Here is a 23,527-nt window from a genome sequence, read left to right on the forward strand (position 1 = left end):
AAACTCAATGATGCAAAATGTCCACTGATGGAACCCATCACACCGCAAATTAACACCTTTGCTTCTCTTTCCTTGGTTTGATCCTTCTACATGAGAGTAACAAAAATCCATTAAAGTCAAGATATTTTCAATAGTTTCATGGGGTTAAAAATCTTAAAGTAAACGAAGTACCCTGAAATAGTTTTTACACACAGAATATCTCTTTTAATTTAGTCCGAGTTCTAAGACATGCATATTATTTCTTTTGATTCTTGAAGGATCTGAGTGAAGTACTTCATGGAGTTCAGAGAGCAATAATGTAAGGGGTTTTGGAGATCTTTTTCAGACACCCATTATAAAAACATTTAATTCAATACTGTGTTCTATGTTAATAATTGTCAAAATTGTTTGCATGCTGATGAACACATGACAATTACATCACATTAGGTAAACAATGATGATATGAGAAGATATACTATGCATTAACTCGGAACTTCATACAACAAAGTTACCTGGAAAATCAAACTTATTGGAGAGCAACTTCTTCCACAACTTTCTATTCCAATCAAATTACTTAAGGAAACCTCCACTTCCACTTTTTGTACCTTGTTTCTCCATCCAAATTTATCATGCAACGAAAACATATAACTTAACACATAAATACTCTACACATATTCAACCTGCATTCGGGTCAAAAGAAGATTACTTCATATATTCAGACATCAGCCAACACAATATTTATGTACGTTCATCTCTTTCTTCCCAAATCTAACAATGTGTTATATAAACTTTAAATTCAATTAGCTTGAACCACAAAAAAAAAAAAAAACTTGTAAACACTGTCTACATTTTCCCAAATGCTTTTAAGCTATTTATGGCTTGAGAAAAAGCTTATGAAGTTGCAATCTAAGAGATTTGTGAATTGTGATACCCAAACAAATCAATGAGACATGAAAAAATTTCAACTCAACAGTTCTGTATTTCTGTGATACCCAAATGTTAGCTAAACAAAACAAATCAATAGTTTTATTGAATCAAAACATAAACCATTTAAAATTTGGGAAAAAATAACGGAGGCAAAAGAAGAAAGTCTGGTAGAAGCTTTACCCGATATGCATGCATTGGGCTTGAATCATGGTGTGATAGATATCAGAAGTGGAATTGAGCAGAACTGGAGTGGACAGAGAGAAAGAAAATGAAAATAGATGGGAAGTTGGAGAGAGGGTGTTGGAGAAACCCAAATGACGGTATTAATTTTTTTTTTTTTTTTAATTGGAGAAAGGATGTATAGAGATAGAAAGTTACTTGGAGAACCGAAGGGTTTATTGGAATAAAGAAAGGGCAGGTTTATTGGAACCGAATTGATTGTGCTAATAAATTGCTCATTAATTCTTTTCTAATCTGAACTCGATGAAAAGTCTAATTAATGTGTTAAGATTTTGTGAAAGCTAAGTACAGAAGATAAAGTCACTTGACTCGTGCCTTTCTGTTAAGAATGCTCACTTTGTACTAAGCCTTAAACTTTACCCAGATTATCCAGATAGGAAGATGAAGCAGCCCATGTCTATACTGTTACTTTATAAGGTTGTAAAGGTATAAGGTCCAACTACTTCCCCACCATACAACCCATGTCTGTACAGTTAATGTATATGATTTTGTTTTCTAGTATAGTGAACAACTTGCTATGTAAGAGAAAATATTGGAACATTGCAAATCATTAAACTACTGTTGTAATGAAAGTATGAAACTCACTCATACATAAATTTCTATATCTGATTAGAAAAAATCTTATTGCTAAAGTCAGCAGAATTTTGAACCAAAACAAAAAAAAAAAACTTAGAATTACAAAGGAGTACATGGACTTCCTTACAGATTAGTTTCCTACGTTCTTTACTTCCCCACAGTGTATACCTAAAACACCGAATATCGCTAATATAATAGCACACGTTATAAACATGAGATTTCCCTCAATTCATCACATACGATATTTGCAAAACATATCCTCAACAATTAACTGGTCAGACTTTAGAAGTGGATTGGCCTGAAGATTTGGTTGTTAAGGTAAGACCTAAGCAAGTCCAAGTAAAGCCAAATAAAACTTAGTCAGGCAACAACATTGAAACAAAATACGAATCAAGTAAGCCCAAAACGTCACAGAGTAGCTTGCTAACAGCAAAGTGTCACACCATCATTAACGCCATTTTCAAGGTACACATGTGATCAGCTTCAACCTTAACCTAATTCACAACAACCATGTTCTAATAAACCTTAGCCATATCTAGCTTAAGAATCCAATGGCAGTGATAACTCTTTCCATTATGACACTCATTATTGTCTAGGTAGCTTCCCTTCTCCCTTAACATCATTTTCCATTCAATTCAAAGCACTTAACCATGACTCCAAACCTAGCTCCAATACCAAATTTTAAAAATCAACCAACAACAGAAATAGGTACAACCTTCAAACCCTCAAGAATTTGCATTCAAACCCATCATCAAGAATATATAAGGAAGCCAAAGATCCAGAGCTCCCATGTTTGAGTTACACATATAAGAAACAAATTAACAAATCAACGCTTGAGGGGATTGTTGCAAACAATCATTTATGTATAGAAATCCAAGTAGTCAAAAGCCAAAAAAATGGGTGTAAAATATAGACTGGAAAAATTAATATATTGTTAAATCTTGGCAAATTTTAGCGCTTTACTAGGAGCAATCACAATATGATATACTGCAACCTTTTCATCAAGGGCAGTTCACTCTTATGTAGTTTGATATAATATTTTACTGTGTAATGTGAGAATAATAAAGTACCATGGTAAGGGAAACACTTCAAATCAAAACCCAAATAGCAAAGACATAACGCACCATAAATTCAGGGGACAGAGAACTTAAAATGCTTTTAACATTTAGCGCGAATTATTAATGTCGGGTTCGCTAATGGGCTAAAGAATTTACATGATCTGATACAACTAATTGAAGAAAACAAAACTTAAAGCGTAAAACTTTAATTGTTTGAAATTCCAGTTTCCAAAAGAAATGCAAATATAAAAATAGAGACGTTGAAAGAAAGTGCAAAGATTTAAAACATGCAATACTGATGGCATGTAGTAAACTATTCCCATGCAAAGAAAGAGCCTAGCACGAAAAGATTGCTTACCTCGTAAACATGATTGTTGGGAGCGAAAGACACGTTGGGGAGAGATGGTGATTGAGGGTACGCAACCTATCGTCACTGACTCATTGTAGTCCCCAACCTCAAACAGAGAGGAAGATCAAAGAGATGCGAGGATTTCAAAATTCTGCACGTGGACAATGAAATTACGCATAAAATCTATTGTAACTCACCTAAATGGGTTACCAAGATGATAAAAACCTTATAGATAGGGGATTGTACCTCAAGTATAAGTGTCCTTGCATAGTTGGATGTACTTGTTTCCTAAAGAGTCTTAGTTAAACTTCGTTTAAACGCACACCTAGACATAATGCAGCTACATAGCAATTTTAGGTGAGAAGAAATTTGGAATTATTTTTAATCGAGTTTAACAAAAAAAAAAGCCCAAACTGATGTATTAGGAGTATTCTCTGTAAATATTAGTCGCTCAAGCGTTCCCTTTGTTGAACCCGTGTTGAAGTATTATAAGTAATGGAACACTTCATGAAGGCTACGTCGCTGCTATAACTCTGTCAAATGGCAACACAATATTACCACATAACGCTTCTTAATAATGGTTTGTCCCAAATTGGACAATGTAATTGAAAAGCACATTATAACATGAAGTTAGGAATAACAATGCCATCTTTTCAAGTAATAGCCTAAATAAAGTTGCTACCATCAACTTACCACAGAATGGGAAGTACCACTTCCAGTGACAGAAGCAAAGCTAACTCCAGTGGCAAAGTCTTCTATACCATAAGTTGATCCAAATAAGTAGGTATAAATGGTTTGATGCCAGATGTGTATACGCAGGTATACGAAATCAGTACCTAGCCTTCTATAACAAAACCTTCCAGTTGCCTTCCCGCTAAAGGATCTACCCAAATGAAAATCAAAATAAAAAATTGCAACTTATTTAAACAAAAATATAGAAAAAAGGGAAAAATATGGAATCGAGTAGATACCTAAAGATACCCAGTTTTTAATATTATTTACCCATAAGATTAAATACACAAACAAAGAAAGAAGAAGATGCAGGAGTTAATACCTGTTGAGAATGTTAAGTCCACTGTTGATGTTAATGTTAAGTCCACAGGTGGGAATTGCTTTTTAATTTGTAGACAGTGACAATGAGCAAATGAGTGATGAAACAAAGGAAAGAGATGAGTGAAATAGAAGGTATAACGAATTAAATAAGAAACTCTAAGGTTGGCCAACGACTCTGGATTAGACAAAAACACAGGCTTTGATGCATTGTTACAACCCAAAATATTCAAAAAAAAAATAATCTCAAATTACACAGTTACACACTTACGTCATTGCAAATCTAAGTGTTCTTGCGACATCGCACTTACACAGTTACGCCCAAATAACAAAAATTGAAACCATTATTCCTATTTCTGGAAAAACAAAAGATTCATACCCGCCTTACTTGATATTCCAGCTTTGCATTTTTCTTGAGCAAATTGTGCAAGAGTTAACCTGTAAAACCGTAATCGTAAAAAGTAACAGCCCAAGTGAGAGGGAGAGTGAGTAGGTGGAGGGGTAGTAAGAGGGAGATGGAGAACGAAGAGTTTAGTCTGAATTGGTGGGAAGTCCGGTGGGATTCACTTGGGTTTATTTTTTGTCAGCGAAATTAAATTCTAACTCATTGTACTCAAGGGAAAACAAACCGTTTTGACGTTTCCGTTTTTTTATTCTCATTTAATTTTAGTTTAAAACGGCTAATTAATTAATTTCTAATAATCTGCATTTAAGACTACTAATTAATTAATTTCTAATAATCTCTCTCATATTGCGGCGCATTGGGGACCCTCGATTTATACCCCTGAAATTGAATCCCAGCCGCGAGTAAGAAAACAGAGTTGTTTTGTTAAGTTTGCAGTTTAGAGCTCTTGAGGGTAAAAGTTGCCACTAATATCCATAGGATTTCAGCCTATAAATAAGTGTGCAAATTGTATTCCCACAAATCGAAGTATCAACACGGCCTATATTATGATACAGAATCATGCACTCATGCTCACTATGTATGATGGTTCTCATCAGTTCTCACTCACCATTGACCACCCCAGGCTTTAAGTGCGGATGGTGGGAAGCTATAAAGACTCCTCATAAGCAATCATGCTACCTACTATTCATGAACAACTAAAAAAATATTGGTGTGATACCGTTGTCATACTCATGGTAGCACTTGTTAGGTGAATTTCGCAGTTCAGCATGCACAGAGCAATAATATACTACATTTTGCTTTGTGCGCCTTGGTACTTGGTAGCAATTGGAGATGTTACGTACTGTGCAACAACCTTGGCTTTCATTCTGAATGTTGTTAATCCAAATATGAACAGTGTGAACCGCACATCTTTTATTTACCTAAGGGGCAGGTCATCTTTGTCCATTTTTTAGCTGCACCTGATACTCAATTATATCTAATATTCGCAAACGTTTATAGACATTGGGCCCAATTGATGCCTTTCCTATATTAGAACTACACCTGCCAATAATGGCTTATGAGTCATGTGGGTGCCTAGTTGATTATTGGCTTGAGCACTTCAAAGACAATTGCCAACTGAGCCTCCCACCTCACCAGGTACAAGATTTTCCCTACAACCAATCATGTTGGTCAAGTGCCTAACCCCCTTAACTCATAAAGTCATGGCCCAACAACAGTCTTTCCATGCATTTCCAAAGCCTATATAATGTGGCCCATCAGCTCCATTGGCAGTATGGAAGTACTATGGACTGTCAAACTCTCGAGTCTTGAGTATGCCTACAACAATTCAGCTCTTATTCATTCTTCATGAGTCCACTGTTCTACCCTACAGTTTAATCAAAGAGTCATTTGAAATAGTATACACTCAGATATTTAGATTTATGGATTACTTTTACAATGATTAAAGCATATATTGTTGGATCGAAAGGGCGTCACAGTGGTAGCATTTTATGTCCACAAACAGATGAAGTTCAAGACTGGGCTCCTTTAGTAAAACTAAACAATTCTAAAATCAAACACTTGAATATAATTTATGTGTAAACTTTAAAGAAGAAAGAGAAAGGAGTAAGTTAAGTGATTACCGTTGGTGATGAAGAATAAGTGAATCTGTAGACCCGGAGATTAACATAGCCAGTAAGTTGCAAATTTCTCTCACCCTTCTTTTTTTTTTCTCGCTCCACAATGGACTGAGTCTCAAATATGTGTATTCTCTCTCACCCTGTGACTCGAAGAGAGAAATGAGGCAGAGGTTGCATGGTTTGGTTTTTTAGTGGAAAAGGTTAAGTTCTAAATATAATCTGGGTATCACATTCTATCTTCTATGAGGTACCTACCACCCTTCGGAGACAAAAGGGATAGCGAAAGATTATAGTTCAAATTATTAACAATATAACCCATACAGGTGCATACATGGTTAACTCTCACCCACTTCAAATTTAAGTGTTGTATCTGTATTTGTCTGGGTTAAGTGGCAGAGAAGAAGATAATTAAACAAGGTAATGAGGTAAGTAGTAGGAGAACAACATCTTAAATATGTAATTAGAAAGAGATAGTTTAAAAGAAAATATGAACATAAAAACAAATATCATAATTAAGACAATAATAGCAAATCAAACGGGAAAAATCTATATATTGGTTATTAGTCCATAGAGAATAGCTAGAAACTCAACCAAGGTGACTAACTTGACCTTTAAAACCGTTCCTAGACTTAAATCAGAAACTACATACAGAGCTATAGTTCCTATATTGATTGGTGTGTTGATAGTACTGCACTTCGGCACGGATTTCATAAAGTTATTATGTCTTTTTATTGTAATTGGCATTAACACTTGCAAAATAGTTGTTGTAACTTTGGCATGGATAGCTCTTATCAAATATCTTCCTCTAACGGAAAAAGTTTGTTGTATAGATAAGCTCTTATCAAATGTTTATTATCAGGGGGAAAAAAAAAGCCTCTTATCAAATGTCTTTATGCATATAATGGCAATGTAAATATAATTCCAAAAAACTAATCATATTTAAAACCTCCAAGAAACTGAATTTTGCTTATGTCAATAATTTTTCTGTTTCTGTTTTGAATACATGAAAAAAGAGCAAAACTTAAACAAAGAAATATGAGGTGGAGGATTGGCATGATCTTTTTCATTGACTAACTGTATATAAAAGCAGAGATCCAAATGATAGATTACGCAGACTTTTTGTCATAAAAGTGACTTTGAAACCCCTAGTCACTCCTGACCTGAAAACAACAAAGCAAGGATGCATGTTTAAGTACCCTAAACAAACTATGAAAATGGAGCATGAGGAAGGTGTGCAAATCCAATATTAACTATCAACTTAAATGCCTTGAGTATGTGTTTACATGAAAATAATTGTCCATCTACATTTTTTATTTCATTCCCTAAAAAAGCACCAAAATATATTTCCATAAATAAATAAAACCATGAGCCATATAGCCATTTTTCTTTATGAGAAATCTTTTGAAGTAAACCCACCAAGTATAGTAGTTATCGATGCCATTTCATATTGAGGCCACCAAATAAATAAGACGGAACACCAATTATAACCTAGGTGCTTGTTTTATGTACTGGTGGTGACATTAAGTTTTTTTATGGTGCCGCCAACGTATTGGCTGGTGTCCACATAATTAGGTTATCACTATTCTATTGTACTTTCTAGGCTTCTAGCTAGTGTAAACACATTGCTACAAATCCACACATACGGAAAATCACTAATCACCAAAAATTCCACATAGATGTAGAGGAGTTTCCGGCCAAAACAGAATATACAACACATGAGAAGCAGTATTAAGGAAATAACGCCAATATTAAAGAAAAAATACGCATATTATCTAATTGGAATATTAGAATGAACATATGGTTGAAGATTCGACCTGTCATATCATCATGTTCGTGTAATCATGTCATCTCATTGCCTTTTCCAATTGAATCCATCTAGGAAAGAAGAACATGTCACAAAAGGGCCAATAAAAACCATTCACAAAGGATGACAAATATGACAGAAGTGTAAATCAAAGTATATCGATTGCGCAAAATGGAAGCTATTGCAATTAGTCCAAGATTCAATTTTGTTCGCATTTAATTTAATAGACGCTATTGCAATAGATAAGTATGAGCCCTCACAATTCAACTAAAGAAAAACCAAACTGTGGTCAAGGCAGAGCACACCATAAAATCAATCTGTTCGCATAATCATGCCATCTCATTGCCTTTTCCAATTGAATCCATCTAGGAAAGAAGAACCTGTCACAAAAGGGCCAATGAAAACCATTCACGAAGGATGACAAATATGAAAGAAGTAAAAATCAAAGTATATCAATTGCGCAAAAACATAAGCTATTGCAATTAGTCCAAGATTCCATTTTTTCGCATTTAATTTAATAGACGCTATTTCAATAGATGAGTATGAGTGCTCACAATTAAACCAAACAAAAACCAAATTGTGGTCAGGGCAGAGCACACAATAAAATCAATTACCTACAATGAATTCAAATATTCAACCCCAAGAACATTGAAATAGAACTGAAATTCAATGAGAAAATACCACAAAGCAGGATACCACAGAGCAGAGCCTCGAAAATCCATACCATTTATTAGAAATTTTGTAGCCCATTTGAAATGGGTAATGCCCATTTGTTGATTCCTTGATAAATCCTTAATTCCGCAGCCCATTTGATATGGATTACACATTACCTAGGAAGTGTTCTCAATGAGATTGTAAACATGAACAAAGGAAGTGTTCTCAATTAACCCATATTTGAAATTTAACATGAGATTGTAAACAGTGAATAGGAAGCATGAACAAACCTTTTTCTTTTTCTTCATAGCAAGAACTTTGCCTACGGTATAAGATTGAAGACTATTTTGCCTCTTTTTTCTCCTGAAAATGTAAAAAAGCAAAACAGACAAATGAAAGTAGGCATCCATACTCTAGTCCATACCAATGACTTTTTATGTTTGATGTTAATGTTTTTAAACTACATTCAATGGATGAGAAAACAGTGTGGACAGAGTGTAACATAATCACTCCTACATTAAATGTTTCCTTCATGTGTGAGCAGGTTACAGATTAATTCTTTATGTGTTTTGCGAAACAGAATGGAGGAAATGGCAACAAAAAACCATATCAAAAACATCAAACAACTTATGAATACTACAACCATACATAGATTATTGCCTAGATCTTACAAACATCCTACGCTTTGACTTGAACAAGCACAACCTTTTTCCGTAAACTATGTACAGATGATTATACATACTTGTTTAAAATGCATCACATGACTATGTGGAGATATACCTATAATTCCTTGTGTTGATGTTGCCGTAGAATCTTGCCCTCAAGATTTAAGTTCCTCTGTTCTGAAATTTCAGGGATAGTGTAGGCTTGTGTACCACTTGTATACGTCGCATCTACTTCAAGCTTGGCCCAGGTGTCCACAGACAACACAACAAAATCTGCCAACTTCCCCAGAGAAAGAGATCCTAATTGTTGGTCTAGGAAGCTTGCATAAGCAGCTGAAATGGTGTGTCTGCAATAGGTATCTCCATATCAATAACAATTGTAACAATGACTTTTGCATGAGAATAGTGAGAGTACCGAGCAATGAGTGTGTTTTGTTCCAACTTCTCCAAGAAATTTCTATTCATCAGCAAAATAGGTAAGAAAAAAGAAGAAGTTGTTGAGTTTCTACAAAAATGTTATTCCACTGAACTCAGAGAGATAATCGGCTTGACCTTAATGAACGTAATTCTAAGCAGTCAAATTTATTTCTCTAATTTTAATCTTTCTTACACTGCATTAGGTAGGCGTGGAGCACATTGTGACTCTTGATTTATCCACCGCAGGAGAAAATCCCAGGCAAATGTGCACAATTTAACATCAGTCAACAATTGTGCTTCAACATCTGAGTAGTTATAAAATAAGAATGAAGTGAAAGTAACCAAAATGTGATCAGAGAACAATAAGAATGAAGGAAGAAACAAACTGAAGCTGGAAATCCTCACCAATTGATCAAAATGGTCATTATTCATACGAACTACCAAGCATCAACACACAAATGTTGGGTACTTTAAAGAGAGATATATGATTTTCGAGAATCAAAGTTTTACCCATAAGAAAAAAAAAACACACACACGTACCAGATAGATCATAAATTTTCACGCTAATTTCTTTCTTTTTCGTCGTTGAGAATGTGAAGTCTAACACTGGGAGAATTAAGCTAAACGGTAGTCTCCTAACCCTATTTTTCGTAGTTTTAATAATAATAATAAAATGCGATTCGAGGAAGAAGAAGAAGTAACATATTGCCTGAGAACTGATCGGTGGGGAGAGAGAACGAAAGGTTTCCTTTTTCACGAATTAATACCCCATCTAATTTCTAATCGAAAGAAAACTGGTGTAAGTTTGGAGAAACGAAGGGTTTTTTAGTTTAATTTCCCAATTAATTATCTAATTAATATCTAATCCAACTCAGCTGTCATCGTGGCACTAGTCCCGACCGTAGATTTATACCCCTTCAAAACAAATCCCAGCCGCGAGTCAGGAAACAGCTCTGTTTTGTTAGATTGACTAGTTAATGCCCGTGCCTTCGGCACGGATTCCATAAAGAATCACAATTGATAATGTGATTTAAAATTCCACATGCATTGACTATTTCCCTAATCGTAAGGGAAACAAAAAATTGATAAGCAAGCCAAGTCGATGAAGAAGTCTAAATAATGCGTGCCAAAAAAAGGAAAATATAATAGAATAATGTAGAGTAGGTAACTCGGATCATTTTTTGTTCCAAATTAATTGAAAGCATTTTGAAGTAGGATAGTAATGTGTATGTAACATTATGAAGAGGGAAATGTACAATACAAAATGATTCGAAAACGTAATAATAACTAAATTATTCATGGAGGAATTGTGGTAAGCGACATAACTCCGTGATGTGCAACAACTTGATCTATATTGGCCATCCAGTTCGAATATAATTCAGTATCCATTTTTTTTAGGGTTTTCTCTAAAGTTGAGTTTTGGTTTAAGGTGTGACTTGTAGATGTAGTCATAAAGATATAGAAAAACTTTATGTTTTGAGGTGCTTTAAGTAGCATAAATTGGGAATCTGTCTTCAAAAGATGTTGTGGTTGTCTTGTTTATATCTCTAGAGGTGTTTGACAGACTATCCATTTTCTCCATAAAGAATAAATAATATATAAAAGAAGTGAATAAAAAAATAAATAAGCAATATTAACTATAGCCAGTGGGAGCAACATAGTAACATAGTGAAATGATGGACATAAAAATTAACGTGATAAAAAAGTTGCATATCACACACATATCAAGCAACACAACAGGCAGCATTAGCATCAAGAGGTAGCATGCATGAGGCAGCAGCAGCAACAAGTACTGATCCACACACACCAATCACTACACCACTAAACCAGCTGCTACCTACACCACTACGTAGTAGACACATCACCACTCACTAGCACCACCTAAACCAAGTAGTAGACACCAGCACCACTACACCACCTACCACAGCACATCACCACCACACACACACACACCAACCAACACACACTGACCACGCTATTACCACCTGCCAGTACCACCACACTACCACCACCCGCCACCTTCACCACACATGCAACACCACAATTACACACCAGCCAGCACAAACCACACAACACCACCAGCACACTCACACACACCTAACAATAAAACATCATCCTCGCGAGGCCTTCAATTTCACTTCAATGGCATTTCAGTATGTCACAAACACAACCCAAATCTATAATTATCAAACCAAAAGTTATCAAATTCGGCTCAAATTAACACTATTTTACTATAAAAGGAAACAAATTAACTTATAGTGAAGATCTCCACCACCTCAAAATCCACTTCAATTCAAGCCATAGTATTCCACCTTTAAAACCCACAGTCCAAAGATCACACAAACAAAAGAAAAGACCAAAAAAACTTAAAACTTCAAGAAGAAGAAAAAGACTTCACTATGCTCATCAAGAAGCAATCGCACCAACTTAAACGCGAAAGAACCACACGAAAAATCAGAAGTTGTCTGTTAATTAGAACATGATTCATGCATACAAAGGAAGGATTTGTCAGGATGAGGGCGAACAACGGAAGAGGGCTAACGTAAAAACACTATTCCAATTACACACACCTCGTTATAAAAAATAGTATATATAAGAAAGACTAAAAGAAGCAAACATAGAATATATCAATATGACAATACAAATAACTAACAAATAACACGCGTGGCATTATTTTTTTTAAAGATGTATAGAGATTCTAGGAAATGATGTTTTATCGGCAGATTATTCGTTGTTCCAATTCAAATATCGGTTTCCATGTCTTCATCAGAACTTATTGATTCATTTAAGATCCCCACTCCTTCATATGCATTTTCGTTGGAAGTTCTATCGCTTCCAGAACATCTTTCAGACCTGGGACTACATTAACATTTGAAGCAATAATATATTATATATAAGCATTGGATGGAACTGACATTTCTTTGACGGATCAAATACTTGATATAGAGAAACACACCTGTAGATTATTCGTAAAGGTGTTGTTTTATGACTATCACCGAGTTGCGGATAACAACTTCCAAGATTCATAACCTTTTCTTTGTATAAAACATCGTTTTCTCGAGTGGAGTCCCCGGTGTAGACGATGACCCAACCAAAAACGTGACTATGGTATACAGTGGCGTTGGCGTCAAATCATGAACAATGATCTTTCCTGTGTCCTTTCGAACAGAGGTTTGCAACAGAGAGTGAGAATCCTCTTCTGCTTTCGATGCTTGATGACCCCTATTCAATATTAGGTAGCATAGTTGGAGTGGAATGTTGGTTCAAATTACATGAAGACTGGCCTCCCTGAGCCTTGGTCGAAGATATGACTCTCTTCAAGCACGACATGAGATGGTGCTAGAGGAACAGTACTCATATTTGCAATAAACAAACCTGGTCGTTACGAATCACACATGCCAAATATCATAAATTTAACATTAAAATTTGTCTTTGTAGGTTCAGTTATAAGGATCTGCTAGTTCTAGCTCCAAGTTTAAGTAAATAAGAAAAATTTAGATTTGAGGTAGCAATTATGAAGTGTTCTTTTTCATTTTGACCAAGTAAAACTATTAAAAATATTATCATCCTTTATTTTATTCTATATACTATTAATTTCTCCTCTTTTGTCATTCATGTTTTCTTGCTGCAAAGGGTGGTTAAGGGACTTGAGGGGATTATGAGCAAGTTAATACAGTGATACCTTTCCCAGTTCCCACTCTCAACTAAAAGGCCAGTGGTGCGTAAAGATGACTACCTCAAGTTGCTTCAGCATGTCAAAGGAGGCTTCCAGATCACCTGTGTTTACAAAGTAGACATTAACAATGGACTGATATGATACCCCAGGATAGTTGCTCAAAAGAATTGCCAGATCCATCTCGGATTCTTCATTCAGGTTCTCGTATATCCACCGCTTGTGGATTGCAGGATGTTTGGTCAAGGAAGGCTTATCATCACCAACAGAGTTTCCAGGATACACATAAGTTGGTCTGTTTTCACTCCCTTTTCCTCGTTTGGAGAGTGGTATATAAGATGATGCATACGAATTCAAAGAAGACTTTTTTGGATCCATTGTTTTAGTTCATTCAAGATATCTGTCCGTTACAACAAAGAAAAAAATTGTGTTTAAATGACATCAGAAATTGCAAGAGAACAAAGATAACACAATAACATCCAAACTATATGACTTTGTATACATAATTACATGAGAAATTTAGAACATGGTGATAAGTTTATGCCAATTTAAAAATGGGGAGAAAAACGGATTTCATAAAAAAATAAAGTGAAGGAAATAACAAAAGCAATAAAGAACCATACTGCAACATCACCATGCTTATCCAATAACTTGCTTTTTCAATGAGTGATTTTTTTTTTTTTTTTCTCTCTTTCCTCTCGATCATGGCTTACTCTCTTGCAATGTTTTTTCAAGAATTTGCATCACCAACACAACCTAAGGATGCAACTACTAAAGAAAGGAACCAGAAACTCCTACTACAACTCCGTAACACATAATTATACCCCTCAATTTTACGTAAGAAAGGTTTGTTCATTATTAAGGGGCAAAAGGTAATATACCATTTACCCCGACCAACATATCGGATGCATGTTCTTAAAAGCGGTGGTCTGGATAATAATGCAACTCGTGTAAAGCCTTTTATGTGTTCCAGTTGTGGCTCTCTTTGGACCTTCTATCATATGTTCTAAGGGACCATTCACACAAACGGGACCACCCACTACCATCAGTGGACATCAGACATTTGTCACCCAAACTGTCTCATGGAAAGGCATTCCATGGTCCACAATAAAAAATTTTATCTCCTAAATCTCGTATGGACGTGTGAAGTGTTTTGCTTACCTAAATCTTTCTCCTGCCCTAATAGGAAAACCATGTTTTAACTTAAAAAAGTAAAATGTCACAACTTAATTGCCTAAATTGATTATTTCACTCTTCTTAATCATGTAGAAGAAAGGGTATTGCAACTCGTAAAGCCTCCTACGACGCGGTTCTAGCTCTCTTCGAAACTTCTATCATATAACCTGTCACGTGAGGGATCCTTCTCACAATCGGGCCAACCTGCTACCAACAATCAGACATAAGACCTTAGTCACCCAAACTGTCTCATGGAACCACATTCTACAGGTCACAATAAAAACTTCAATTTCCTAAATATCATATGGATGTGTAAACTGTTTTTGTACCTACATCTGTCTTCTGCTCTGATTGTTTGTTAAAAGATTCATACAAAATCCATTGTGCAACTTAAAAAAGAAAAACATAAACTTAATAGCTTTAGTCAATTATATCACTCTTGTGAATCGAGTAGACAAAAAGGTAATGCAACTCACCTAGAGCCTTCTAAACATTGTAGTTCTGGCTCTGTTTGGACCTTCGAAAGTCCCATTTCTGCTGTAGTACGTCCGTGCACATCTTTTTAATTTTTCAACATTATGCTCTATAAAATCATTGATGCTCATAGTGCTATTTGCAAAAACTTATCTCCCCTTTTTATCCATATATCTTGGTCCCAAATCAATCCCCAATAGACCTCCACTTCAAAAATGCAGCTTAAATTCTTTGAGCCACACCATCAGATACTAATGAATAACAGGTGCTAGAGGAAGCTGGCACTGATGTTGGACTTGAGTTGTCTGAGTGTTGTTGACTAAAGCCCTCGAAAACTATTTGCAATAATTTAACACAATTAATTATAAGTAGGTGATAGAACACAACCTATTATATCGCCATCATGACTCTACAGCAACAGCAAATTGATCAACTCTCTAACCAAAGCAGAAAAAAGGATGATAAAAAACAAAAAGGCCTACCTGAATTGTCTTGACTGGAGGCTTGTTAATCTTCCTTAGATGGGCTCTTACTCTCTTTAGCTTGGTTGAGACGTTTGATTATTTGCCTTGGTTTCTGAAGTAATGGACCATGAGAAAACAGGACTAATAGCAAAAGAAATAAAAAGAATAAAACAACCAAAATAAATAGGAATGATTGGTAAGATCTTGCAATAGGTAGAAGCCATGCTTGAAGAATTTTTGTTTAAAAAACCAAAAAGTACAGTGAAATAGATAGAGAGAGAGAGAGAGTACCTGAGTGCAATGTGAGAAAGGCAGAGAGTGCGTCAATGACCTGTTTAATAACAATATGCAGTAAAACTTGTAGAAAACAATAGAAAATATACAAACTACTGAAAAAATTCCTAATGGAAAACAATAGAAAATATGGAAACTAACAATAGAAAATATACAAAACACTGAAAAAATTCCTATTGGAAAACATCATTTGCATTGAAACGCTGAATGAAAATATATTAATTTAAACAGTTATACAATCAATAAAAAGAATTTATACAAACAAACATTGTATACAAAATTATTACTCATGAAATTGTCGGATTCCCAAATTCAGAGGAAAGGAATGGGCAATAAAATCACCTTGAGATGTTTATTACCCAAAATCATGAAATGTTTGTTCAATTACTTTAATGATATTTGAAAATCACCTTGAGAGAAATAAAATGAAGATGTCAATAATTTCTAACAACTACTACTACTTGGCAATATGCTAGTTACCTTATTTTCCTCCAGAAGTCCCTTCTTTTTCCCAATAAAAAAAAAAAAAAAAAAAAAAAAAACATGTTAGAATCAAACAAAACGGTGAGGCCATTACCAATAAAAAGAAAACTGTTATACCTATAATAACACCAATTTACAACAGAATGCAATTAGATCCACTAAAACCAATTGAACGCAGCTAATATAATTAAATCAAAACAAAACAAATCAATGCTAATAACCAAATCGGATCAAAATAAAAATGTAAAAGTTGTTAAAAACTTTATTACCTTGATACCTTAATAGAGGTAGTTGGGTAGTTGAATTTGAAGTGACACTAACGTGGTATACATCAAAGTAACTTTGATACTATACAGTTTTTAAGTACCTTGGTGGAGCTCACAATGTTCATGAAGTGAATGGCACTGGATTTCAAAGCTGCATTTTTCCAGTAGGAAGCGAGGCTAGCTCTAAGCCTCTAACTACTGAAAATGACGTAATTACGCTTGCCACTCCTGGAACAAAGTGGTACATTTGTAGTGTAGGCAAGCATTGTGAGATTGGAGGTCAAAAGCTGGCCATCACAGTACTATCTGAGCAATGGGGAGCTCCAGCACCAGCACCGTCACCTTTCAATTCTGCCAAAGTAATTACTACACCTCTGTTTGAAGTGCTAATGACAGCAGCTATCACAATGGGCCGGGATCCTGCTGATTGCCTGATTTTTGTAGTGTATTATATATATGTTCATCGAGTGTATTATATTCTAACGAACACTAAACTTTAAAAGGATGATTAATTAAAAATGGTAATATTAAAGAAAATGGTAATAGATTTAAGAACTTAAAATGGTAATAGACAAAGAAAATGGTAATATCGTGTATTGATTTATTAAAACTGCTCTAGCTTGAGAAGCTTCAGCTAACCTCAACAGTGCTTCAGACATCCCAGATCCAGCAGTGTCTCTACTTGTACTATTAATTGGACTCCGCGAGCGACTTGGTTGTTGGTCTTGCTCATAAACCCTTGGTGCATTATCAGTGGACATCCTTCTCATTTGTGCAGTGTGAGAAGGCCCCGATGAAATATTATTAGAAGTGTCCTCCCTATCCGTAGAAGTGATATCCTCCATATCTTGGTTGCTTACACCTTGGAGATGTTCATCAATAGCCACTGTTTCTCCAAATATCAAACAAACTTTTCGTACTCAAGACAACCTTCATTGTGAAACTTCTTTGCTTTCGGATTTTTTTTATTCATAAATAAAAAACAGTTACATTCTAGGCTAAATATTTATAGGGGGAGTAAGGAATGTAGTAAATGTAGTAGGGTGGAGATCTCTCTCTTGAAGCAGGCAACTCCTCATCTCCTGAACTGATCTAAACTCTCTTCCCATCTGTTCATGCTCTCTCAACTCTCAACCCAAGTGCAAGTGCAGTCTCCCTCTCATCTCTCATGCTCTCTAAACTCTCCAGCAGTCTTTCATCATCAAATCCAAAATCGTGTTTTAGTTTCTAACTGTAAGTGTTGAAAGTTCTTCTCTCTGACATGAATTTATCGATGTCATCTGAAAACAGGCAATTAATGCTTTAGAGTCGGAAAAATTGATCATTGAATTATTGATTCCGATATTTGTTTGTTGTTGTTTATGCTTTCGGGTAAAAGCCTGGATTAGGTACCATTACATTCTATACAACTTTGGGTAAAAGTCTAGATTAAGTACTTAAAAATGACATGTATGACTATATATAGCCAATCAATCACCACGCTGAAATCTATCATGTTTGTAAAAGAACTACCAAGACAACATTTGTGAAAGAGCCATCAAGATAGCTACTGATTGAAATCTCTACCATTACATAACTCCTGTATTCACAATGATGACACCCAGCGGACTAAGCTACGGTAGAAGAGAAGGGTATGTGCTCCTCTTCCCCAACAACATAATTTAAGGTGCTAATGAGTTAGCGCAAGGCACTACAAATCAATAACAATTTCCAATACATTCTAAATGTAAATGGCAGTAACAACAAAACAACGCATACCCAAAAAAAAAGTTACATAGAGCAAAAAAAAAATGCATTAGTACCACAACATAAAAAAAAAAAAACAAATAATCGAAATTAGATTAAAACTTAAAATAATAAAAAAAAAACAATATACCTTGAAGAAATTGGAATCGAATTCTTCGACGATGAGATGAAAATGAGAACTGAAGGTGGGCGTTGAGATTAGGTCGATGCCATAACTGAACATCTTTGAATGTGAAACGAAGTTGAAGAGAAAGAAGAGACACCCAATTCTTTATGAACATTAAGAGAGAAAAAATGATTCTAAGAAAATGATATGATTAATTTCTTCAAAAAAGATGTATAAATTCATTGTACCTTTTTGATGAATGGTGTGGAACCTGAAGCTACGATTGTATCAAGCGCGGCAAGGAGAAAAGAGTTTTTATTTTGTTAGACGAAGTTGTAGAGGGAGAGAGAACGAAGAGAACAAAAGGTTTTCAATGGTTTTCTAATCCCACAAAACACGGTCTCCAAGTCTCCCAATTGTGGTTTAAGTCTGGATACGAAGGGTTTTTTTGTTTAATTTCAGAATTAATGATCTAATTAATTTACACTGCCCATTGTGGCACTCGTCCCGACCTAGATTTATCCACCCTTAGATTGAATCCCAACCGCGAGTGAGGAAAGCGAGCTGTTTTGTTAAGTTGATAAATGGGGTGTTATATGACCAATACCGTGAAAACCGTATGCGACAAGCACGTAATGGAGCCAGAAGATAGAAGACGGCAGTGCTCTGCTGTATTAGCAAGATATATTAGTGTGAACAAAACGAGAAAGAAATACCTAGAAAGAAAAGATATCCGGCCTGCATCTTTCATCCAGCTAACACCATGACAACACTTGGTTTGACAGGAAAACATGTTGGTTTCTTTCTCCCTCTCTATCTTCTTGTCTCAACTAAAACCATTTCTTAGGATATTCCAATACCTTAATCTAAACGACCTCCTAGGCTCCAACAAGGCAATTGCTACCAAGTACAAATATAGCACCATGACCGAATACATGTCTCTTTATCATTCCTCTGGGACTCGAAGACCAGCAATTCCCTCCCTATCCAGCCTAGCTATCTATCCCATGGACTCCGTGGGATATCTTCGACGGCTAACTCTGTTGGCCACAATAATCACATTATTTGTTTCGGAAGCTAGAGGAATTGACATCTTCCTCGAGTGGAATGTATCCAGTGATTCAAATATAAGACCTGTTTACATGGATCAGCCGGTAGGATCGGAGATCAACTTATATGAATGTTTATTTGATTCATGCTATAACCGCATAGCGATGCTATTTTCTGATGAGAACGAGAAACGTTAGTGTTTGCTTACATAAATTTATTCTTTTGACCAGGTTATTACCATCAATGGAATGTTTCCAGGACCTCTTATTAACACAACAACCAATGACTTTGTTCACGTAAACATCTTCAACAATTTGGACGAGCCATTTCTCATGACATGGTAATGGTACTGGCTGATCGATAACTGTTGTGTGATTTGTACATATATGTAGCGGCCAGTGATATTAACTATTAAGTGAGTGTTGTTGGTCATTGGTGCATGCAGGAACGGGATCCAACAGAGGCTGAACTCATGGCAAGATGGAGTGTCTGGGACTAATTGTCCTATTCAACCAGGTACAAATTGGACGTACGTGTTCCAGATCAAGGACCAGATTGGCAGCTTCTTTTACTTCCCAACAATCAACTTCCACAAGGCGGCTGGAGGTTTCGGCCCAATCCGAGTGAACAACCGAAATGTCATTCTTGTTCCTTTCCCCAAACCAGAAGCTGAGTTTGATCTTCTCATTGGTGATTGGTATTCCTACAGTTTCAAGGTATGGAAACCTCAACTTGTTACTGTTTCAAATTGTTAATCTCAAATCATAATATAGCATATACTTCTATGGTGGTTTATTCGGCTGCATTGTGTGGGAGTTACGACTGCAACCTGTGCTGGTTCAGCGTATGTATCAACCTCATACATACAATATACCCTCACCAATACAATGGACCTAGTTGGCTAAGCTAGAAGTCTGAATCCAAGTTTCAGGCCGGCAACACCCCAAACGAACTCCATATTGGGCATTGTATCATTTGTATGCTTTGCCCAAGGCCTAGATATACGGAAATGAAAAATGTTTGCGAGACTTGGGTCACGGCCATTCCAAGATGATGTTGCCTTGTCCTTTTTTATGTTTCTCTATTCTATTTATGGAAAAGGAAGAAGGACGCTAGAAAGAAGATCCACACGTACATACATATCCAACTTCTGCAAATTCACTTAATTGTGAGTGTAACGTACAGGATGTTAGGGACTTGACCGATGGGAGGATCCTATCAAATGGTGCTGCTGTGCCTGATTTCATCCTCATGAATGGGAAGCCCCCATACAACAACCCATTGGGCCCAACCTACGAATCCTTCAATGTTACTAAAGGTAAGAACACAATAGATACTCATGGGTTATTTGAGAATTGAGACTAGGCCTTATAACATTGTTCTTGATTTTTTGTTGGTTGCAGGCAAGACATACAGGCTCAGGATCTCTAATGTAGGCAGTGCATTAAGCTTAAACTTCAGAATCAAGAACCATAAAATGGTGTTAGTGGAAACTGAAGGATCATATACTAGTCAAATCACATTGGATTCATTAGATGTGCATGTGGGTCAGTCTTATTCAGTTCTTGTCACAGCTGATCAGGATGATGCAGATTATTACATGGTAGCTACTCCTACACTAGACAACAGTTCTGCAGTTCCAAGCCTTATGGGGGTGGGACTACTTCATTATGAAAACTCCAATGGTCTTGCTGCTGGATCCTTGCCAAGTGGACCTGACCCATGGGATCGAGATTTTTCAGTCAATCAAGCGAAATCCATCACGTAAGTACAGATTACATGCTCACATGCGTTGTCATCATAACATTTCTACCGTTAGTGTACACTGTATATAGTAAGAAAACCTCTGATATGCAGCACGTACTTCCAATGCTTCTAACTGGTCCAACCGTACAAAAGTCACTCTGCGTGCATAGGCATTAGTTTGCTTTGTTAAACTTGAACTCTGAGGGTGGAAATTGCTAAGGGCCGGGGTGTGTAATTAAGATTTGTTCAGTATGTAGAGGCGTATTGGCATATTGCTGAGTTTATGCTCTTGGGTATATTTTCTATGTAGGTGGAACATGACCGCAGGAGCTGCCAGGCCTAATCCACAGGGTACATTCAATGTAACAAATGTGACAATATCTCAGACATTCGTCCTTCATGCTTCGACAGCAGAGATCAACGGCCAAAAGCGCTATGCCGTAAACAATGTGTCTTACCTTACTCCAGATACCCCATTGAAGCTTGCTGATCAATTCCTTAATGGGACAGGCGTTTACCAACTAGACGCCTTCCCTACCAATTCTATCAATTCAGATGCTGCATATGGAACATCTGTTGTTACTGGTAATCATAAAGGATGGATTGAGATCGTCTTCAAGAACGACCTAAATGTCATGGATGCTTGGCATCTTGATGGGTTCGGTTTCTATGTTGTCGGGTAAATAATCATAACGTCACTGTGATTATGTTTTAAGCCATATACTGGTTTTGCTATAGGCTTACAAAATAGTTGTACTATATATTGTGTTTAGATTTGGCGACGGAGATTGGAGCCCAGATTCACGAACTAGTTACAATCTTTTCGACCCAGTGGTGCGATCAACAGTTCAGGTCAATTTCAATATCGATCTCTCACTAAATTTGAAATTGCATATCTTTTGCTTTTCCAATATGCATTTTGAAGTAGTGTGTCTCTGTACGAAGTGAAATTGATGGTATAAAAACACATGCATGCTAAAACTCCTAATCAGCAGGCGTTCTTTCCTTCATTTCTTCTTTGCGCCTATAAACACGTTAACTAATTCAAACGGTATTTTCATTTGATCAGGTGTACCCTGGGGGATGGAGTGCAGTTTATGCTTTCTTAGATAACCCCGGGATGTGGAACTTGCGATCACAGCGCTTGCCTAACTGGTACATGGGGCAAGAGCTGTACATCAGAGTTTTTGATCCTGATCCCAACCCTGCCAAAGAGCGTGCTCCTCCAAGCAACATTCTCTACTGTGGTTAGTCGCATCCTTCTCTTTTCTTTCAGCCCTACCTCTCTGTTTATTGAATTGTCAGTCTTAATGAGTTCGTTGGTGCTTCAGATCGAGATATCTTAACTATTTGATTCAAATGTTTCGATCACAGGTATAATTCATCCTCTAACCCCCATTGTGATACCTCTAGTCCCCGCTGCTGCACCAGAAGTTGGTCGATGATTTGGACCGCGCACCAAAAACAAACTACTCATGCCGGCTAAACAATTCATACGTCCATGAACTAGAACATCCTAGCTTCGTGGTGTTTTATTTTTAGCAGCCCCCTCTCTTGCTGCACATTGTCCTTTTTCGGTTCAGACCACATACAATTGATCTTATTTTTAATGAAGTCACACTTGTCTTAATCTCACAAGTGAGTTGCAATACGATGGGTTATAGCAATGCTTGTAATACATGTCGAACATAACAAGTTTGTACTTTGAAGTTTGAACCACGATTTTACAAACACATATGGGAAGAGTGAGACAAAAGTATAATCAAGCACATGTAAAACTCCAGCGCAAAAGTTTTGGTGTCAGCCAATCGAAACGTGTTGATTCAACAAGATCTCTCACACCTCAATCAACTTTGCTGTATTTCGCCTCTTTTGATCTCTCCAAAAAAAAAGTACGCAATCCTCTAGCAATCTTAATTAACTTTACAACACCTCCCATCAATGAAGAACTTCTCCTTCCATGTTCCATTCTTAATATATATATATATATTCCATGTTCCATTCTTAATATATATATATATATATTCTCTAAAAAATAGCTACTTAAGTTAACTTAAAATAAGTACGTACGTAAAATTTCACCTACAAAATGAATTCAAATTGAATTTTTTGTGGTTATGAAGCACTCACCATAATGATTATCTTCCCAAAAGTTTAGCTCATTTGGAAACTTCTAACATAAATAAAAATTGTTGTCATCTTTAAAAAGAAATCTAACTGTCTAAAAACTGTTGAATTTTTGTAATTGTTTTTTCCCAATATTAGAGGTTTCCAAATGAACTGAAATTTTGTAGAGATGATTTTA

The 23,527-nt window shown here is 36.1% G+C and overlaps 3 protein-coding genes across 16 annotated transcripts; 1 reads left to right on the top strand and 2 right to left on the bottom strand.

Moving 5' to 3' along the window:
- Positions 1-25: 25 nt before the first annotated feature.
- LOC147487342 (uncharacterized) lies at positions 26-13,090 on the bottom strand. 10 transcript variants are annotated; one of them, XM_086570324.1, is made up of 14 exons: positions 12,701-13,090; positions 9,443-9,674; positions 8,953-9,025; positions 8,733-8,838; positions 8,269-8,388; positions 8,019-8,079; positions 6,208-7,364; positions 4,559-4,617; positions 4,184-4,241; positions 3,823-4,012; positions 3,376-3,662; positions 3,139-3,280; positions 492-659; positions 26-86 (listed from the first exon to the last, which is right to left on the bottom strand). In XM_086570324.1, the coding sequence occupies exons 7-11, from the start codon at positions 6,252-6,254 to the stop codon at positions 3,573-3,575; spliced, it is 444 nt and encodes a 147-aa protein (XP_086426450.1). In that variant the 5' UTR covers positions 6,255-7,364; positions 8,019-8,079; positions 8,269-8,388; positions 8,733-8,838; positions 8,953-9,025; positions 9,443-9,674; positions 12,701-13,090; the 3' UTR covers positions 26-86; positions 492-659; positions 3,139-3,280; positions 3,376-3,572. The 10 variants fall into 10 exon arrangements, with proteins under 10 accessions (XP_086426450.1, XP_086426451.1, XP_086426458.1 ...); XM_086570325.1 differs by lacking the exon at positions 12,701-13,090 and adding an exon at positions 9,743-9,939; XM_086570332.1 differs by lacking the exon at positions 12,701-13,090 and having other exon boundaries at positions 3,376-3,469; positions 3,823-3,881; positions 3,966-4,012; positions 9,443-9,939.
- Positions 13,091-13,829: 739 nt separating this feature from the next.
- Positions 13,830-19,019, bottom strand: LOC147487343 (uncharacterized). Of its 5 annotated transcripts, XR_015200948.1 has the most exons (9): positions 18,675-19,019; positions 18,451-18,543; positions 17,214-17,854; positions 16,676-17,005; positions 16,306-16,329; positions 15,823-15,862; positions 15,550-15,643; positions 15,070-15,402; positions 13,830-14,797 (listed from the first exon to the last, which is right to left on the bottom strand). XR_015200948.1 is itself a non-coding variant. In XM_086570322.1 (8 exons), exons 1-3 carry the CDS (start codon positions 18,599-18,601, stop codon positions 16,855-16,857), a joined length of 549 nt encoding a protein of 182 aa, XP_086426448.1. In that variant the 5' UTR covers positions 18,602-18,667; the 3' UTR covers positions 13,830-14,797; positions 15,070-15,402; positions 15,550-15,643; positions 15,823-15,862; positions 16,306-16,329; positions 16,676-16,854. The 5 variants fall into 5 exon arrangements, 1 of the variants encoding a protein (XP_086426448.1); XR_015200949.1 differs by lacking the exon at positions 17,214-17,854; XR_015200947.1 differs by lacking the exon at positions 17,214-17,854 and having other exon boundaries at positions 18,451-18,589.
- A 148-nt stretch (positions 19,020-19,167) lies between these two features.
- LOC147487344 (monocopper oxidase-like protein SKU5) lies at positions 19,168-22,938 on the top strand. The gene is made up of 9 exons (XM_086570321.1): positions 19,168-19,580; positions 19,707-19,816; positions 19,922-20,192; positions 20,662-20,794; positions 20,880-21,240; positions 21,533-21,901; positions 21,996-22,074; positions 22,292-22,469; positions 22,597-22,938. Exons 1-9 carry the CDS (start codon positions 19,218-19,220, stop codon positions 22,665-22,667), a joined length of 1,935 nt encoding a protein of 644 aa, XP_086426447.1. The 5' UTR covers positions 19,168-19,217; the 3' UTR covers positions 22,668-22,938.
- Positions 22,939-23,527: the final 589 nt, after the last annotated feature.

This window comes from Coptis chinensis, chromosome 7, assembly GCF_015680905.1.
Source record: "Coptis chinensis isolate HL-2020 chromosome 7, ASM1568090v1, whole genome shotgun sequence".
Lineage (NCBI taxonomy): Eukaryota > Viridiplantae > Streptophyta > Magnoliopsida > Ranunculales > Ranunculaceae > Coptis > Coptis chinensis.

Coding starts and splice junctions, on each gene's coding strand:
- LOC147487342 (XM_086570324.1), bottom strand. CDS start 6,254: ATGTTAATCTCCGGGTCTACAGATTCACTTATTCTTCATCACCAACG. Junction 4,618..6,207: donor CTTATTCTTCATCACCAACG/GTAATCACTTAA, acceptor ACGGTTTTACAG/GTTAACTCTTGCACAATTTG. Junction 3,663..3,822: donor GTGGTACTTCCCATTCTGTG/GTAAGTTGATGG, acceptor GCCATTTGACAG/AGTTATAGCAGCGACGTAGC.
- LOC147487343 (XM_086570322.1), bottom strand. CDS start 18,601: ATGTTCATAAAGAATTGGGTGTCTCTTCTTTCTCTTCAACTTCGTTTC. Junction 17,461..18,450: donor TCGATTCCAATTTCTTCAAG/GTATATTGTTTT, acceptor TTGGAGAAACAG/TGGCTATTGATGAACATCTC. Junction 17,006..17,213: donor ATGTCTGAAGCACTGTTGAG/GTTAGCTGAAGC, acceptor TACAAAAATCAG/GCAATCAGCAGGATCCCGGC.
- LOC147487344 (XM_086570321.1), top strand. CDS start 19,218: ATGTTGGTTTCTTTCTCCCTCTCTATCTTCTTGTCTCAACTAAAACCA. Junction 19,581..19,706: donor CTGTTTACATGGATCAGCCG/GTAGGATCGGAG, acceptor TCTTTTGACCAG/GTTATTACCATCAATGGAAT. Junction 20,795..20,879: donor ATCCTTCAATGTTACTAAAG/GTAAGAACACAA, acceptor TGTTGGTTGCAG/GCAAGACATACAGGCTCAGG.